Source organism: Onychomys torridus, chromosome 1 (genome assembly GCF_903995425.1).
Source record: "Onychomys torridus chromosome 1, mOncTor1.1, whole genome shotgun sequence".
Classification (NCBI taxonomy): domain Eukaryota; kingdom Metazoa; phylum Chordata; class Mammalia; order Rodentia; family Cricetidae; genus Onychomys; species Onychomys torridus.
In genome coordinates this window covers 45,013,914-45,034,258 of record NC_050443.1, presented here as the reverse complement: position 1 = coordinate 45,034,258, position 20,345 = coordinate 45,013,914, and the positions used below count along the sequence as shown (strand labels likewise).

General features: G+C 44.2%; 1 protein-coding gene across 6 annotated transcripts in view; it reads right to left on the bottom strand.

Moving 5' to 3' along the window:
- The window catches only part of Apba2 (amyloid beta precursor protein binding family A member 2), a 228,069-nt gene that overhangs the window by 58,758 nt on the left and 148,966 nt on the right, over positions 1-20,345 (bottom strand). For all 6 annotated transcript variants that reach the window (XM_036184669.1, XM_036184678.1, XM_036184652.1 and 3 more), the window contains one exon: positions 454-1,447. In XM_036184669.1, the coding sequence (XP_036040562.1) occupies positions 454-1,407 (954 nt within the window). In that variant the 5' untranslated portion in view covers positions 1,408-1,447. The remainder of the gene's footprint in view (positions 1-453; positions 1,448-20,345) is intronic.

The window sequence follows — 20,345 nt, the reverse complement described above, 5'->3', positions numbered from 1 at the left end:
GGCACTGTGGAATGCACTTATCTCCTCCCTGGGTAGGGAAGTGCATGAAAGCCTGCATCCCCCTTGCCACCATCCTGACCAGGGCCCTGCTGGCCCGAGGAAGCCACCTCAGTGAATCAGAAGGTAACATGGATACTCTCCTGCCAGGAGCAGGTTCTGGCAATGGAATAAAGACTGAACCTCCTGAGGTCAGGGCATTTCTTAGGAGGCAAGAGCTGCCTATCAGCCCTTTGGTGGTATGGGTTCCAGAATTTAAGGGATGGACTTGTAAGTGACCAGAACATCCCTAAACCATCACAGTTACTGAATGAAATAACTTAGCTCATGTTGTGAACTGCACAGAAGCTAACTCTCCTCCACCGGCCCTCAGCCCTCTTAGGCTTCACTATCTGCTGGGTGATATCTCACTCTCCAGCGTCCTCTATCCCTTCCCTGGAGGTAGTTAAAGCCTACCTGCTCTTGGGACCACTTTGGCCTCTCCTCTGGGGTCCTGGTCTTGGTCTTGAGTCCTCTCTGGGGGTCTCCAGGGTGTTTAACCTCAGTGGGGAGGTTCAGCGACTTGGGCCTTGCCTCATGCCTATTGGGCCCATGGCCAGTCTCGCTAGGTAGACAGGCCTCTGTGGAGTCCCCAGGATCCAGCTCAGGCATGTGCTCAGGGCTAGCCTCGCTGGCACTTGTGATACTGGTCATGCTCAGGCTCATCTTGATCTCAGCTACTATCTGGTCGATGTCTTCCTCTTGATCCTCCAGGTCTCCATCCCCACGCCTCACGCGATAAGGGGAGGCGCTGCCTGTGTTCCCATTGGCCTCTGTGGGGTAATAGTCCTGGTAGCTCTCTTTGCTGGGACAGTAGTGGTCATCTTCTTCCTGGTCATGGACCTCCAGGGCAGAAGGGTCATCCTCTGGGATAGGCAGGTGGCTGTCTGGGTATTCCTGGCTGTTTTCAGCCCCGTGGCTATGAGTATGAGGGCCTACTGAGTCCGTCCACTCCTCCACTGCTTCCTGACACTCATCGGTATCCACAGGATGTGCACCGTGGGCTATGTACTCCTCCCCATTACAATCCATGCCCTCCAGGTAGCTGTCGTCCTCAGGACAATACCGGATGTAGTAGGTAACACCTTCCTCCTCCTCTGGGAGGCCCTCATCATAGTCCTCCTCCTCAGATGTGTTGTTGACATAGTCAGAGCTAGAGTCCCCATCAGGGCTATGGTTGTGACACTCCTGTTCCTCAGGTGTGGGGCTCTCTGGCCGCAGAGTGTCTAGCTCCAGGCCAGTGGGTACATAGCCCTCCAAAGGCAGCTCTGTATCCTCGCTCTCAGGCTCCTGGTCATGGGGGATAGGACCTGGCCTGGTCCTGTGGTCCAACATGCTGCTCACAGTGCTCTGGCGCTTGCGGTGGGCCATGGCAGACACTCACACAGCCATTATTACCTGGAAGCAGCCACTGTGGAGAGGAAGGTAGAAAGAGCTATCAGAGTCCCATAGACCATGGCCAATCCAAGATACATGCCACTTGTAATGTGACCATACTCACGTCACTCTATCATGACAGCACATTTGCTCAGAGCACAGTGAATGAACAGCCGTTCAAAGGATGTGACAGTCCTGTCTGAATGCCTCATGGGCAGGGGAAAACCTATGGCTGGGCCAGAGGGGTCTGAGGAGAGGCAGAGATGGAACAAAGGCATGGAGGAGAGGACAGTCACCAGGATGTCCAACCCCACGTTAGAACTCATAGACTCACTGGTTTGTGACACTCTGGTGCTAGGGGTGGGACCCAGGTAGGTGTTCTGCCACTGAGAACACTATGACACATAGGTTCATTCCTGACCTCTGCACAAGGACAACCCAGGAGGCCAAGTCAAAGGGTCATAAGAGAAAAAGAGCAGCATCTACTGAAGACACTGTGAAGGCACATGACCGATGAGGAAAGACATGAAATCTTCTGGAAAGACATGAAATCTTCTGATCTAAACCCATGTTTCAGCACTCAAAATACACACATATTGGAGCATCACACTGTACCCCACATTGATACCATCACTATATGTCAATAAAATGAAGTGTATAAATAAAGTAGGTGTGCTGGTTAATTTAATGTCCACTGACTAGACACAACAATAAAAACCAGAATTAAGACAGAATGTTTGGGAAGACTGAGTAGGACTCCACACAGAAAAAGCTTAGATTCTATATTTTCTGTTTGCATATTTTTAACTGTAAAAATGCACTCCTTTTATAGCACACCAAAAATGCATTCATTAAATCTGAAGTTCCCTGGAGCCCATCTCAGTCCCCCTTCTCTGTAAATCTGCCCCGTCCTTCCCCTCCTCCCTTCCCATAACCATCTTCACAGAGGGGTCAATTGGCAGAGTGGTCTTGGTTGAACAACAGACGACTCAATGCATGTGTGATGCCTGGCAGGCTTGGGGGCTCAGCAGGAAGGAGAGAGCTACCCAGCCAAGGGGACAAGAGCAACAAGATGTAGCTGCAGCCTGCAGGATATGCAGCCTGGGACTACAGGACCCCTGCAAGGATCCTGTGCACCCACACTGGGACAGTGCTGCCAGCATTGCCCAGCAGTCAATGCTTTACTTCTTAACCAGGCAGGACCACTGGGAATTGTTAGAGCGCACATATAGGATTCCTCTGCTGGGATCCCCTCTGTGGGCCTAGTGTGGACGAGCTGCTTTGGGGAGACAGGAAGCTGGAGGAAAGGCAGCTGATAAGGGGTATCATAGGCCTCAAGAAGAAGGAGTGGGTGATACTAGTTCACGACAAAGGTGGGTGACCAAAAGTCTGGGTAATGGATCCCTTAGGTTAATGGTGACATTTACAACACAACATCTTTGTTTGCATCAAAATTAATTTATTTAGTGTGTGTGTGTGTGTGTGTGTGTGTGTGTGTGTGTGTATGAGAGTTTGTGTGTACATACATATGTGCACATACACCAGCCTGCCTGTAGGGGTCAGATGACATCATGGAGAAACTGGTTCTATCAAGTGGGTCCAGGGGATGAAACTCCCATCATTGCCCTTGGTTGCAGGCATCTTTCCTCACTGAGCCATCCTACCAGCCCATAGCTACTTAATTTTTTAAAAAAATATATCCCAGTCATCTAGTTAAGAAATGAGAACTTCTGTTAACATAAAAAGTGGTTAAGATAGTAAATTTATTTTATATCTCTTTTACAGCTAAATAAAAACACAGAAAAGAAGTGAGACCTTGGACTACACCAGTGGAGGGTGGAATGCAGGGGCTGAGTGGGTATTTAGGTGGTGAAGGCAGTGTGTTAGACATGGGGAGGCTGAGGACAACCTACGAGAATATTGTAGCAGCTACTGACCAGGTTCCCAGCATAAGCCCTCAGTAGCCTCCCTCTGAAACCATGCCTTTACACAGAGCCCACAAACCAGAGCTATCCACATCCTGTGGCCCTCATACTCTTCATACTGAATTCCCCATGTACCAACCCCCTCCCCCACTGTGATGGCCAGTTACACCAAAACACCAGATACAGATGTTCCCAGACTTACAATGAGGATGCATCCTGTTATACTTGTTGCACTTTGAAAATACTATACATATCTAAAGTTCAAATTTTTAAAGTTGGTCATTTATTGCCACTAATTTGTTTTGGATTCTATGAGTGCAGTTTACAGCTACAGCTTTTTGAACTCGAGGGAAGGCTAGACTTTTATTGGGAAAAAAATCTCATTGGGTATTTCCAGTGCTGTTTCATTTTAGAATTGTTTGGAGCTCACCTGCAGAACCAGTTGATGAAGGGACTATTACTTTAAAAAAAGAGATAAATCTCTATAAATTCTGTAAAAATATTTATCAAATGAAGTTGTTAGAAACTTTTAAATTCCTGCTAACAACCTCTTCATTAGTCTTTTTTGTTTATTTATTTATTGTTTTTTGTTTGTTTTGTTTTGTTTATCCAGACAGGGTTTCTTTATGTAGCTGAGCTATTCTGGAACTAGCTCTGTAGACCATACTAGCCTCAAACTCACAGAGATCACCTGTCTCTGCCTCCTGAGTGCTGGGATTAAAGGCAAATGCCACTGGGAATATCCACTTTGAGGTACAGAACATGTTTTGTGCACAGGGCATAAATATTGATTTTGATTATAAGATACACTGAGAAAGTGGTTTAATGCTGAGGTAGCTATCTAATATATAGTTCCTTTAATCCCAGCACTTGGGAGGCAGAGTCAGGCTGATCTCTGTGAGTTCGAGGCCAGCCTGGTCTACAGAGCGAGATCCATGACAGGCATCAAAACTACACAGAGAAACCCTGTCTCAAAAATCAGAGAGAGAGAGAGAGGGAGAGAGAGATCCTTACAAAAAGGAAAGAAAGACAGTCCTGTAAGTACAACAATTAATTCAATCCGGATAATCTAGAGAGCATTGGTAGATAGCTTCCCTGGCCCCAAGCATGCTCATGACCCAATTGCATTCACCTATAGTTGGGGAAAATTCACTAGTACAAGGTGAATTTTCCACTAAATACTGAATAACTTGAGTGGGTTTTGAACATGCTGGCAGTGAGAGGCAGGGTGGTTGCATGGCTACACTGGCCCACGGTTAAAAACTGGAGAGTTGTGCATCCTAAGACAGGCTGTCTGCACTACCCTTTGTGTAAGCCTAGCTCCCAGCTCTTCCCTGACTCTCTAGTCTACACCATTCATTCTCCCCAGCACCAGCCCCACACCGTTTTAATTACTGTGGCTGTGAGATTTAACACCAGGTAAGTCAACTTCCCCCATTATTCTCATTTTTAGATCTCTCAGCTATTTTCACATCTATTCTCCCAGATGAACTTAAGAGCTATTGAGTCCAACTGTCCTCCAGTACTCCACCATTATTGTAGTTGGTATAGCCTTCAATTATCGATTATTTTAGAGAAAATTTTAAACTCATGATACTTGATCTTTTTATCCAATTTCCCTCCACAAATAGCTCCACATCTACCTAAGTCCTAAATGGCTTTCGATGGCTTTGCAGTTTTCTTCAAGCTTAGAAACATCCTTTGTTAAGTTTATTCTTACATTGTTTTTTGTGTTGCAATGAAGTTTCTCTCCCCTTATTTACCTGGTTGTTGCTGGTATATAGGAAAAATATATGTACTAGTCAAGGAATGTTACATCTTATTAACCTACTGATTCTTGACTGTTTTTAGTCGATACTGTTGTGTCCCCAGGCAAAGGACACCACCTCACAGCCTTGCTCTCCTTCCCATCTTGTGCTCATCTTGCTGACCATCCTCCTATGTTCTTCCCTGTGGGATTAACTAGAAATGGTTAGATGCATCCTTCGCTGTGTTTATTTGAATGAGAAATGTCTCCCATAGGCTCACATGTGTGAACACTTAGTCTCTAGTTGCTGGCACCATTTGGGGAGGTTTAGGTGGTGCAACCCAGCTAAAACTGGGGTTGGGCTTTGAGTTGCAAGGCTCTGTGCCATGTCTGCTCTGCTATCTACTTGGGATTTGATGTCATCACACTCAGGATGTGATGGTTCAGCTTCTTGCTCTTGCCACCACATTGCTCTGGCCACGCCTCCCTGCCGTTATGGACACTTTGAAACCATAAGCCCCAAATAAACTCTTTCTTGTATGAGTTAGTTCTGTTGATGCTATTTCATCACAATGACAGAAAAGTAACAACTATATGGATTCATTTCTAATTTCAAAGATGTCTCCACTTGTTGTGTATATTTTTGTCCATGTATACTCACATATACATAGGTACACATGCCCACGCATGTACAGACGCCAAATGAAGATGTCAGGTGTCCCCCTATCACTCCCTGACTGTTCTTTGGAGGCAGGATCTCTCCCTCAACCTGGAGCCCATATTTTCTCACGTGGGCTGGAAGCCAGCAAGCCCTGGCTCTTGCTTTTTCTGCTTCCCTCAGAGCTGGAGTGGCAGTGGTTTGACTGCCAGGCCATCTCTCCAGCCCACCACACCCCCTTATTCCTAACCTCATTAAAATGTGTTTGCTTCATTGGTGTTTTCCTAGGGCTGCGAAGACCAAAATTTTAAGGAAGCAGAACAAGTAATACTTTAATTACAATGTTTTACAACAACAACAAAAATCAATGGCAAATGTCAGAATATTAAGGAAAGATAGGATTGCTTTGTTTTTTGTTTTTTGGATTATATTATTGGATTGTTTTTGTTTTTTGCTTTGAGCCACAATATGATTCTAGTAGGCAGTGGTAAGGGTCTGTTTTTTTTGTTTTTGTAAATGTTTCACTATGAAATGTAGCTGTGGCATCTGGGTTTGACATCAAAGGCCTAATCTGGGCCTCCTTTCAGTGGCTACAAAGAGAAAAGGACCCACAGCAGCCACCTAGGAAGGGAATGCTGCCCCTTCAAAGAATCTGCAGAATTCATTTCACCGACTGGGCACCTTCAGCATAAAGAATGTGCTCTCCCACTAAAGATGGACATGAAGGCCCTTGTTCAAACTCAGAAGCCAGTTTTCTGGGAGACTTTGGGCAAAATATTTGAGACGGCTTACATGCTTAGGAAATTGGAAATGCCATGACTGCCTGCAGGTCTTGAAGAGGTTAAACAGGAGAGTTTAATTAGTCTACTTTCCGTTATTGCAACAAAATACCTGAGGCTGGGCAGTTTTATAACAGAGAGTGTTTTATTTAGATCAGTTCTGGAGGTTTCAAGGCCAAGATGCCAACACAGTTCCTTCCAGTAAAAGCCTCAGAGTAGATGGTATAGGTGTGGTGGAGAATGGTCAAAGGGGAGAGGGAATGTTACCCAGACAGCCAATGAGCACTCCAAGGTCCAAGCTGTTGCCATAACAATTAGCTTTCTCAAAAAGTAACTCAGGACCTCACAAGAACTACCTTAATACCCACTGAGGACAGCACTCCCAGTGACTTAAAGGGTCTTCCTCTATCCCCACCTTTTAACGACTCCGTCACCTCCCTCTATTATCACACCAGGTCCAACTTCCAACATATGGACCTCGAAGGCAACATGCCATATTCATACCACAGCAGAGTAACAAAATCCAGTCTGAACTCAACAAATAGGTAAATAAGGAAAGCTACAGATGAAAGTTAAGAGAGATGATGCATGGTCAGAATTGTGTCTTAAGTGGCTCTATCAACACTGTACGGTGTGAGTGGTGATCGCAGGTGACACTGAGTATGTGTGTCATCTCTTCAATGGAACATGAGGACATCTAGGTAGCAGTGCACATAGAAGAGGGGTCATAGCAGAAAGCAGAGGGCTGCCTCCCACCAAAGTGCTGTGCTCACTTTGAAGGGCACATATCAACTTGGGGATCTGCATGTTCACGGGACATTCTGGGTGGGTGTGCCAAACCTAGCCTGGAGCTGCAAGTACTTCTGCTTCAAGTAAACCTAGGACTTCATTTAAACAGTACATCCCAAATATCTGACTGTGAGTGTCTGGGGACTCTCCACGGGATGGGTTTGATCTCTTTACCAAGCAACAGAGTACCTTTCTCTGTATGTCCCCACCCCCACTCATGGGGCACAGGGAAAGAGGAGACTCCTATAGACTGTTTTCAGATCCAGTTTATAGCTTACTTCCACTGCTACCAGCAGGGCAAAGGGTGGCTAGTATTTGGAGACTAGTAGACAGCTCCCATACCAGGGGACAAGGTTTGGCTGAGGGGCAGTGAGACAACCAGAGTGCACAGAGATGGAGGTGGAACAAAACACTTCCTTATAAGGAATTCTGCTAGCTTTCTCATACCTATGTCTTCAAGGAAACGCTCATGTGTTAGGGGTATTTACAAGTGAATTTGTGGAGATAATCGGATTAGATGAGATCATGAGGGTGGAGTCCTACAAAATGTTATTAGTATCATTTAAAAATTATTTTATCTTTTTGAGATTGTAATCTAATTATATTATTTCTCCTTTCCCTTTGCTTCTTTAAAGAATTCCATATACCGCCTCCACCCCCTTTCTCTCTTTCAAATTCATGGTCTCTTTTTTACAATAATTATTGTTATGTAAGCATGTATATTTACATATATATACATTCCTAAAAACAAACTGTAACCTGCTCAGTCTGGTTACTTGTATGCATTATTAGTAGCCTTTAAGAAGACACACAAGCTCAGATACTCCTCTGTTCGTTTTTTAACACTCCACCATGCTACATACTCAGCAGGTGCCAGTGCCCTGCTCTTAGACTTTCCAGCTTCCAGAAGAGTAGCCAGACGAAGTTCTGTGCTCCATAAGTCACTCCTTCTGTGGTATACAGTCCCAGGATAGACACAAAAATAACATCCAATGATGTTCAGGCAGTGTGTATGCCAACAAGGTGTCAACATGCCACATATGGCATGGGAATACTTGACAGCCTGATGCTAAGAATTTTCAATACCTCATCTTCAAAGCAACTTTTTCAGGGAGCCCCTTAATGCCTAGAGGAAGCACCCACAGAGCCACGAAACGCCACCCGCTTGGCTGCCATCAAAGGTGACCTCAAGCAGCAATGGCAGACAGATTTCAATTGCTTAACTGCATACCACGTCTAGGGGTACAGCTCCTGTGTGGGGACAGCTGCCCTGTGGGAGGCCTCGAAGAGCTTCTCTCCCTTCACTGGGAGAGAGCCAGAGGTATGAGCAATCTGGCATGCTGTCTGCTACAGTGATGTGGGCAGTTTTATGCTCCAGGGGTGACTACTTCTGAGGGCTCATTTCTTTCTGGTGGTGAAAATGGTACTCCATTGCTCTGTGGATTTAACCAGAAAGGAGAAGGGTCCAGTGATTCAGCCAAAGATAGCCGCTGCAGGGTCTGTGGTGTATTCCTTTCTGCTCCTTATCCAACACATCTCTTCACACGGCTAAGAACTTACCGGAAACACAGTTCTGTATTCTCCCCTTTTTTTCTTTTATAGTATATTTTACACTTTATTTATTTCTGTGTATGTGTGTGGGTGTGTGGTGGGGGTGCCTGCAGAGGCCAGAAGAGAATTTCTGATTATCCCTTGGAGCTGGAATTACAGTTGGTTCTGAGTAGCCAAGATGGGTGTTAGGAACCAAACTCAGGTCCTCTGCAAGAGCAAGTGTTCTTAAGCACCGAAACATCTCTTCAGCCCTTTCTCTTTTCTTTTAATGTAACACTATAAACAATAAAAAATCACCATGAGTTTCATTTTAATAGCTGCATCATAATTTCTAGATGAATAGATAATCTGCTATAGACTGGTTGGTTGAGTCTCCCAGAAGTTCCTATGCTGAAATTCTAACCCCTAAAAGGATGGCATTAGGAAGTGGAGATGTGAGGAGGTTATGTCAGAAAAGCTGAGCCTTCTGAGTCTTATAAAAGAGACTCAAGAGATGCACACCCTCCCTTATCCCTTCCACTGTGTAGGGGCCCAGTGTGAAGGAACCATCTAGGAATCATGAGAAAACACCAGTCAGATACCAACACACCAGCATTTTGAGCTTAGACATGCCCTCAGATAGCCTCTGAACTCTGAGATAAGAATGCTGCAGCCTGAGCCACGCTCTTCTGCAGTATTTTGTTAGAGTGGCTTTGACTGATAGAGAAACCATTCCCTTCTGAATGCAGTGTCCTGCTCTTGCATGGGTGAGGTGGTGAGGCTTCCTAAGGATATGTCAGAAGCCATTCCCCCACCACAGGGCCTCCGTTCAGAACACTTCAAAACCATTGTTGCATTGGGTGGTCCACATCCTCAGATGAGCCCAGGAAGGAGTGTGGTCAGGACAGAGTTAACCGCATACCCATCGGGGTCCAGAGGTTTCCTATTGCAGAGCATGTACACAAACATATTGAAGTCCTTTGCTTCTGATTAGTCATATTAAAGACAAATCCTTCATAACAGACCATCTGGAAAGCCATTTGAATGTACAGGAGAAGCACGATTACCTGCTACATGTCCAAGAAAATGAGACCCCGTGTCCAGACTCAATTAATTCTGTGACAGCACATAAATCAACAGGAAACACTGCCTCTGACACTGCTCAGCACTCAGCTCCTGAAGCATCCTAATGAGATGGGGATAAAGGCTCATTGTCGACAAGAAAGAGCTGCAATGTCCTCATTACACGTCACACTTGTCTTCTACATGGGAGAACGCACTAGCTGGCTCTGAGAGGAGCTTGTAATATAACAGATGGAAACGATTCAGCTGCCACAGTCCAGGCTGGGGACACTCATAGAATACAGATAAGATGTGGACACAGTCAGGCTGGTGCCAGCACTTCTGTCTTCCAGTATGGCCTTGTGTGTTACAAAGATAACATGCTTTTGTTCCTTTCTAATATAATTTAGCTGCTTTAACAACACGTGATTTGCACTGACATGATCTTAGAGTACACTCATACAATCAGCTCAAACTCTCTAGACAGAAGTCACCAGATAGTTTTCTTCAAGATCACAAGCTCAGAGGGGCCAGTTCATAAATTCTTCTTCTAAAACCCAGGCTGATGTCAAGCAAGACCCTAAAACCTACTTAGGATCACAGGAGGTATGCTTTTCTTTGAAAGCACCAAACTATTGAGCACATATAAACAAACCTTCATTAACAGGATCCTATTTAAACCAGTGTTGGCACAACCACAAGACAATTATGTGACCATGGAAACATTTACAGAGTTTAATATAGAGAATGCAATGCTTTAGTTCAGTGACAGTCATGTACGTACAGAATAAATTGAGAAAATGCATTGAAATATTAGCAAGCACAGCCTTTGAGTCATAGGACAATGGCATTTACCTCCTGCCTTCCTTTATATCCTCACAGTACTGCTATAGTCAAAAATTAAAAATCAAAACAAAAAAAACTAGTGCCCCTCTGCAGGCCCTATGGAGCCCGGTAGTCCCATGGTCAGGTGGCTTTTCTACAGCAGGAAGTATATAGGTTTCAGCCCTTAAGGGGCACAGGGTGGGGGTATGGACTAACTTGTGTGGGATAATTTGTTCCTTTAGGATATTGTTCTGCTTAGTTGGCTTCCCTACCACATTCTTGTCTCAGAAAGAGTGCCAAGGAATGGCCTGAAGATGTAGCCACAAACTATGTCAGCCCTTCTCAATCAGCAGCAAGGCCACACGAACTGGCTTTTCCAGAATCCCACAATGTAACCTGTACTCAAGCCATAGTTAATGTCCTACAGGTCAGCAATGGGTGTGTGGACTTCTGCACAGAAACTTGAATATCCTCACTGGTTACCTCTAACCAGTAAAGACAGTGGATTCTTCTGCACAAGAACTTCTCAAGAGCTTCTGGGAAAGGTAGTGGCTTGCTGAAGTTAGCCTCTGTGGGCATATTTGTCCTGAAAGCTGTGTGGGCTGCTATGCCTGTGGTCTTGAAAGTCTTCTTGAGGCCCATGTGTTAAAGCTTGGTCTACAAAATGGTACCACAGGAAGCTGGTGAACCCTTTACAGAGGTGGGGCTGTGCCCTCTTTAGGTCACTAGGAGTGTGCTCTTAAAGAGGGCTTTTAGACCTCTAGGACCTTCTTCTACTCTTGTGCTTCCTGGCAGTCAACGTTTTCTCTCTATAAGTTGATAGGGTCAGATATTTGTTATAGTAATGGGAAGCTGACTAAGATAGGGAATGAGCAAGAGCTGTGATAGGTGGGCAATTGACACAAAACATGCCCAACACTTATCACGCTTGATAAACAACTTCACTTAACACACACAAGCTGATAACAACAACAATGTTGTTAAGTATATCTCTTCCCAAGCCTGTTCTCCGTAACAAAGAAGTCCAACCTTCTCAGAGAAAACAGCTATAAGATAGCATGGTCTAAAAGGATTGTTGGTGCCACTGACTTGTTATTTTCATGTATTTTCAAGCACATACATCAATGAAAACTTAAAATAACCCAGGTACATGTTGGGTCCCATCCCCACACCCACCACAAACTGCACATGTGAATGTCAAAACCCACAGGAATCTAAGAATACAACCTTAATTTGAAGTCTGGATGTGGCAGATGTGACTCTCTCAGTAAGGTCATTTGGGCCGGCCCTGATTCTGGGATGACTGTGTCCTTCTGAAGGCGAACATCTGGAGAAACCCCAAAAAGGAAAGCAGAACAGGTCCCCTTCTGGAGCTCAGAAGGAAGTGACCTACTGACAGTACCTTGATTTTTAGCTTCTACGACTGTGAGGCCATACATTTCTGCTGTTGGTGTCACCGTGGTGGGGACTTCATTATGGCAGCCCTGGAACACTAACACCATCTATAAAGCTAATGTACACATCCTTCAAAGTTAGTTCTGTGAAATTGCCACAAGCAATCGGGGTTGTCTTTTTTGTTTGTAACTTTAGATATGACTGTTGTTTCAACTGTTCAATTTCCCTTGCCCTTCTCTATAAATTTTAGAAGCAACTTCTCAATATCTATTTTTGAAAGTCCTATCAGGTATTTTATTAATTAGAGTTGCTTTGACTCCATAGAACAACCTGGGGAGAATTTACATCTGAACCATATTCAATCTTCAAATGCATAAATGTGATAAATCTTTTCATTTATTTAAGTCATGTTTCCTTTCTCTCAACATCATTTTATACTTCCCAGTATGCACATTCTGCATGTTTTCTCAGTATAATTATTCTTTCCTGCCCTGTCCCCTGGCCTGCCTTCTTTCTTTCCTTCCTCGTCATTTTCTTTCTACATCTGGCTCTTGAGTTTAGTATAGAAATACCATTGATTATTGAATATTAGCCTCACTGAGTTTATTCATTAGAGCCAGGAGGATTTTGTAGGTAGCAAGAATTTTGCAGACAATAATGCAGCCTGCTGAGGAGCTGGCTTAATTCATTCTGTTGGGAGTGTGCAGATTCATCAAGGACAATAGTCTCCATTTCTCATTCTTCCCCGTCCCTCTATCTATCCCCGCCCCTCCGCCCACCCTCCCTCCTTCTGTCCATCTCTTCTTCCTTGCTCCCTCCCTTTCTGTCGGACTCCCATGCCTGTGCAGCTTCCCCCCTCTCTCCCCCCTTCCTCCTTTCCTTCTAATCCTGTTTTATGGGTTACATTTTCTTTTTGCATGAATGATGTTGAATTGTATCGAGTGTTTCTACCCATACTGAGACACCCCTGGCTTTTCTTCTTTTCACTCTGTTACCACCATGGAATTCACTAATGAACTGTTGAATTCTGAATTCCAGCCATGTATGGGATTAGCCTACTTCGCCGTGATGTATTCGCCTTGGATATGCTGAGTGCATTTTGTGAAGGATTTTTCACATCTACTTTTGTAGGCTGTTTGATCTGAAATTTTCTTACAGTGTCCTTTATTTGTTTCTCATATGAAAGGAATGCTGCGGTCACATCGGAATTGCCTTTTCTGTCTTCTTAAAAAGGCTGTGAAGGATGAGAATCATCCTTATCATCTCATTTCTTTTTGAAACATTTGGAAGAATTCTGCAAAGAAGTCATTTAAGTTAACTTGAATTTTTGGAAGTTTTTTTCAAGCATAAATTTGACATTCTTAATAGATATAGGAAAATTTAGATTATCTATTTTTAATGAGTTTTTCAGTAGTTCATCTTTTTTAATGAATTGGTCTATTTTTCTGGGTAACAGCTTATGTCGGTGAAGAGTGTGCATCTTTCATTGAGTAATGTAAAGTTCCCTAAAGCTCTATTTTAGCTGCATACCACAATATTTAACATATTAGAATTGAATTTTCACTTCTTTCAAGCTGTTTCATTTCTTGAGATTTCTTCTTTGATCCATGAGTCTTTTAAAAATATATTATTTCTAAATATTTGAGAATGTCTTTATAGTTTAATCCCACCAGGATCAAAGAACATACTTTGTAAAATTTCAGTTAAATTTATTATGATTTACTTTATAATGCACAATATAATCTAGCTTGGTGATGGCCCACGCTCTCTTCACAAGGTCTCTCTTGCTGTTAGTGGGTAGAGTTCTCTAGAGATGACCATAGCGCAGTTTAGTTGGTCAGACCGTCCATCCGCTCTCTAACTGCTGCTGCTCTGGCCTTGTTTGTTCTACCAGTGAGTGCTGCTGAGGTTGTTGGGTACCTGCTTCTTCTTGCACTTCAAACAGCTTTGGCTCTGTGTATGGAGGGGCTCTGTTGTTAGTCACATTCAAATTTAAGACATCTACATCTTCTTGGTGAATTAGATGTCTTGTCATCAATAGCTGTCCCTCAATAGCCATTCCAGCATTGGCCTGGAAGTTCCAACCCCCATTGAGGCTTTGGTAATGGTCACGTCTACAAGGCAGGGCTGAGAGAGGCCGCTGAAGACCCAGGATCCAAAGGAGAGGGAGCTCTTGGTGCCCGGACCCTGGACGCTGGAGGTAGACTGAACAGAGTTCTCCAGAGAACACCACCACCGGACTGCACCATACCTTTGCCAGACCCTACAACCTTCCTATCCCTTCATTTGTAAGTTGTGCCACAAAATAAACCTCCCCTTTAACTACGCGGAGTGGCCTTAATAATTTCACCAATACTCTTTACTTGCTAGTAATTCTCCTTGTCCTCAGGTAGACTTTCTCCAACACTAAAATAACCATTCTAGCCTCCTTTAAGCTGAATTTGGAAAAATGTGTCTTTTTACTATCTTTCTATTTTAATCATGTACATTTTATCTCTGGTACTAGAAATGAAACCAAGGGACTTGCACATGCTCAGCAAGTGCTCTCCCACCAAGCTACAGCTACAACTTCCACCTGGGCTTCCACCTCCGTGCTTCAAGCCTCTTCAGAGTTGGTTCCTTACTAGAGAAAGCATGGCTAAGTCACTCTCAGAAGCCACCCTGTTAATGTGGATTCTTAGTTGACTTTTAGGCCATTTACATTTAATACGTTGATGGACCTAGTTGAATTTAGATCTACCTTGTTATTTTCCTTCATTTCCTTGTCCATCTGCTTCTCCTTTCCTGCCTAATTTTTGTTGTTTACATTTCTTTAGTATTCCCTTTATTAGCTGCCTTTTTGGCTTAATTTCTCTTTTTTGCTGTATTTTGTTTTGGGGTTTTGAAAGAAGTTCTCACTATATAGCCCAAGATGGCTTCAGACTCTCAATCCTTTTGCCTCAGCATCCTGAATGCTGGGATTATAGGTAAGCATGATCACACTCAGATCTTTGTATAATTTTTAATGCTTATTCCATGGATGACACTATACATACCTAATGTTTTATGGTCTACTTTGAGTAAATGCTTTACCACTTTAAGGAAAAAATGAAAGACTTACTACCTTATATACACCTTACCCATATCTCTTATACTACACATCATGTACGTTGTATCTATGTCCATTAGCAAACAAAATGAAGGTAATGCTGCACAAGACACTCACATACATGTTAAAGTGCCTAAGAGGTGAAGTTTAACTACTTAGGTCTTCACCATCTCCACTGCCTTTCTTTCAATCCTAAGATTCAAGTGCCTCTGTTCAGCTGGAAAAGCACTCATCACACATGATACTGATTAACAAAAGAACACACACACACACACACACACACACACACACACACACACACAATTGTGGTCTAGTGAAGCCATGACCTTCAGAGCTTGTGTAAGCATGAGTGTCTCACAACAAAACCCTTAATGACACACTTCAAATAACATCCCCCATCTTGACACGATGCCTACCTGTGCCTTTCTTAAACCATTTCTTTAAAGCAGGGACCCTGCAAACAATCCTCTTAGGTTCCCTTCATCTGACAAATCCTTGTTTCACTTTTATTCCTGAAGAATTTAGTCACTGGATACAGGCTTCTGGGCTCATGGTTTGTTGATGTTATGTTTTAATATTAAAGGCATCATTCCACTGTCTTCTGGCCTCTGTGATTTCTAATGAGAAATCCAATCATTGAGTCCCATTTCCCCTCTTACAATGAGCCTCCTGTGACAATGCTGTGTTTAGATTCAGTTTTCAGAGGGATGATGACTATGCGTCTCTGTGTGATTTTTTTCTTTTGGCTTATTCTGCTGGGGGTTTTGAGCCTCTATAGTCTGTAAGCCGTTATCTTTCACTGATGAGAGATGTTTTAGGGTTTTTATTTCATCGGATGATTTTAGTTTGATATGGATTGTTGTTTGAACAAGGTCTTACTCTGGAGCTCTACTAGCCTAGAACTCATCATCCTCCAAACTCTGCCTCCTGAATGCTAAGATTGTGAGAGTATGACACCACACCCAACTTCAGGTATGTGTGTCTGCATCTACTCCATACCCACCGTGTGTGTGTGTGTGTGTGTGTGTGTGTGTGTGTGTGTGTGTGTGTGTAGTTTTCTTTTCACTCAGGAATTTCAATGATATGGATCCTTGCATTCTGATATTATTCTAGTAGTCTCCAAGGCCAAGTACTTGCTATTTTTTGACAATGTTTCTTTCTGTTACTTGAGTGTAATTCTATTCATCTACTTACAATTAACTATTTTTTTCTCTAGGCCATGTCTACTTTGCTTCTCAGATCATCCAATGGGTGTCTTTATTTCATATATATTTTTCAGTTTAAAATTTCCCATTTTCTTTTTTAAACGTTATATTTGTCTAATAGAATTTCTTTCTATTCACTTAAAAATTGCTAACATCTACTTCATAGAACACTTTAAAGTCCTTGATAATTGCAACATCTAGGCCACCTCAGGGTGACATTCATTATCTTCCTAACTTCAGAGTTGGTCCCTTTTTAAAAAATAAAATCAGTAATTGACTGGAGCATTATGTAGATTTTCTTCATGCTTTGTAGATCAAAGAAATTTGGGTTTTACCCTAGACATTGTCAGGATTCCCTTTGGAGACTCTATTGAATGTGAATTTTCTTCTGTGTGGTTCCTTGGGTAATCTACCCACTTAGATTCAGAACTCAGCTCTGTTACACTATCTTCAGGAGGTGACTCGGATACTAACTCAGTTTCAAAAGTTTGGCTATGACCACTGAGTCTCTGCTTTACATGAGCTGTCTAGGGATTAAATATGGGTCTAGGACCATGGCTCACACTGCAGGTTAGTTCTGAAGCCCTTGCTAAGGTTCTGTGGGTATATCTGATGCATACAGCTGGTCAAGACCCATAGGTAGGTAGGTAGGTAGGTAGGTCAGTAGGTAGGTAGGTCATAGACAGGTAGGTAGGTAGTAGATGGTAGGTAGGCAGGCAGGTAGGTAGGTAGTAGGTAGATAGGTAGGTAGGTGGTAGGTAAATAGTAGGTAGTAGGCAGGTAGGTAGTAGGTAGTAGGCAGGCCGGTAGGTAGGCAATAGGTGGGTAGGTAGCTGTCCTCTCCAAGATTTCTTTCATATTCTCCAACTACCTAAGGCCCCTTGTTCTGGCTCCCCTCTCTACACAGTTGGGCATTCTCAGAGTTTTTGCCCAACACCCAGTTCCACAGTTTTGTTCAGCTGAAGGCCAGGCTGAGGCCAGAATGGCAAGGGAATGGGAGGTGGGAATCTCCACGATGCTCACATGGTCATTAGCTCCCCTGTCCAAAGACAGAGACGAGGTACTTCCTTCAGCCCATTGGCCTGCACGCCAACCAAAGGCCCATTCTCAGAGTTCCACCATCCCTGCTCTTTAAGCTGTCTCCCAAATGAGTTAGCACTGCTGTTGAAGTGAAGTAAAAATCCCAAAGCAGAACTCAATGCCAAAGCAATGGGCATCTGAGCACGGGCCAACCTCCCCAGGGTATTGCCTCTAATTCTGCCCAGTGAAAGAGACTAGCCGTGGTGTGGTGACGCCATCTGACCAGCACCATGTGCTCTCCATTGATCTGTATATCGATTTTGAAAAGTACTTTAAATTAAAAATCTACTTATTTTTATTCCATTCACTTCAAACCAATGCATCTGCTGTCACTCTTTGGCTCCGCTGTGTAGCGTCCGCATTAGCAGCAGCAGGAAGGCACTGCCACAGGAAAAATGGACAAATACTACCAGCCCTGGGGACTTCAATCCAGGCTTCCTGGCATAATTAAGCCACCAGTTCTAAAAATATCAATTTGTGGGTCACATCCTAGAGCTAGTTCTGAGTACGGTTCCAAGATCTCCATTGGAAGTCTCTGGGTGACTAACACATAGTTAAAGGTGGAGACACTGAGCGAGATGTATTGAAACCAGAAAGGGTCCATGGCCCGTTAGGGTCCTGTAACCCCTTGGGGTGCACAGCTCCAGGTGGAGAGAAAAGGGAGGAAGGAAGGATGGGGAGGGGGTGGTGCTGAAAGCTGGCTAAGCAGTCATTTTTCCATGCCTTCCACTGCCATGAGCATCTGAGACCTTTGGTATGTGTAATATGACACCACCTATCACACTTGCCCTCAAGGACCTCAATGACCCTCGTCCTTCATACTAATATACCACATGGACCTGAGAGAATGGGTGCAGAATCTCAGAACCCACCCAGCTCTCATCCCTCATGCATACACATGGAGTATGGCTTTCTCTTCACACTCTAATATACCACTGGAATAAAGGTGTATGATCAACACACATTTCAGGCAAGGGCTCCATCACTGACTTTATCAGTAATAGTACCACTATCTCAAGTTCCTTCTAGTAAGCACACAGATGAGCAAAGGGCTGAGAAGTGCGCGCGCGCGCACACACACACACACACACACACACACACACACATGTGCATGTGCATGTGCACATCACTTCAGGCTCTTTATTCCAGGTAAAGAAGCTGGGTTTCTGTCTTCATGCTTAACATAATGCTTTAGTCCTATTACCCTGGGGACCTGAATCACAGGACTTGATACTAAACTGTCCATTTTCACAGGATAAGAACCAATTCACGGCAGGGAAAATATAAACTCTTTTTCCCAAAGTAGCCATTTAGGATGGCCTGTGGTTCTGGTTTCCCATACTCTGCTCCTCCCCAGCTGGGCTCCTTGTCAACTTCAAGCTACCCTTCTGCATCTAGGGTACAAGGGGCCCAGAAAGAGTTTTACAGAGGTGCTGTAGAGGAAGGTACTGGAATGGAACTTGAATGTGAAGGTGCAGAGAGAGGGTAACAGTACCAGCTGACCAGCTACAGTGGAGCCCCAAGGATTGTGCAGAAGTGCCAAAGAGTGTGGACAGGACTCGGGGCATAGGAGGTCATGATCCTTGGGAAGGGTAGTCCCTCTAACTTCTTCCCAGTCCCACCTAACTCCAGCTGCCTCTCACTGCCTGCTCTAGGCCCTCACTTAAAAGGGATATTAATGACCTACACAGCCCTGCATTCTCCACCCATGGTGACAGCAAACCTGAGACCACATAGAAATACTCACATCATCCTCCCGTAACTCATGTAGACTGTGTGTCTGGTCTCTGGATCCTTCTGTCCCTGAGGCCTTCACACCTACCCAGTCCAAAGCCAGTGCAAGATGGAGCTCAGTCTCTTGTTAGCATACTCTTGAAGCCCGACCCCCTCCCAATCTCAGTGATGGCTGATAACAGGAAATCAAAACAAAACAAAACAAAACAAAAAAACAACTCAGAATGCTGAAATGAAAAGTCTGGACGGATACATCATGGTCTACTCCATCACTTTGTCAAACCTGAATAAAAATCTCCCAAGGGGTAACTGTTAAGCGATCAGTTTTTCCTTGCTTATTTTAAATGATCCAGCTATATTTATGTACAACAGACTTTACACAAATGTCCCCTGTGGGAACAGAGCAGATGACAATTGCAGATGAGATGTGGGTGTCCCCACGGCACCTCTGGTTACAGACCCAGTAGGGAGAGAGACCCTCACTTCCTCGGCTAAGGTAAAGGTGATCACACCCTATGCCCAAGCTTCTGGGAGCCCACCAGATTCTCCTGAGCTGCCCTCCCTCCTGGCCTGTGCACCCTGGGGCCTCCTGGAACATTCTCCCCAGGAGAGCATTTCTGCCAATGCTGCCTTTCCCCAATGCAGGTGTCTCTGAACCCCCTGTAGAAACCTTTGTCTCCTGAAGAACAGGTTCTCCCGAGAACAGCACGCTGGGAGCAGAGACAGTGGACACTTTGAAGAAAAGGCCCTGGCTGTGACTTGTCAAGACAGTAATAATAATATAATAAAAAAAAAAACCCACACCCACTGCAAAGCAGCAAGCTGTTGCTGGCAGATTACAGTAAAGCATGAGTCTGGGGTTTCCCTGCAGGGACGCATGATCCTGGACTCTTCTAGCTTCTTAGAGCCCCCTCCCCACCCCAAGGGATATTATGCCAGGACCAGGTGAGTGATGTCCCCAGGGGTGGAGCCCCTGATCTTTGGCTTTCCACTGGGAAAGTGTCCCATTGTTGTTCTTGATTGGTCATATTCCATCTCAGCTCTCTCTGTCGCCTCATTTGACAGCCCCTTTGCGTGACAGCCATCGGAGAGCTGGGACAACTCCCAGCAGGTAT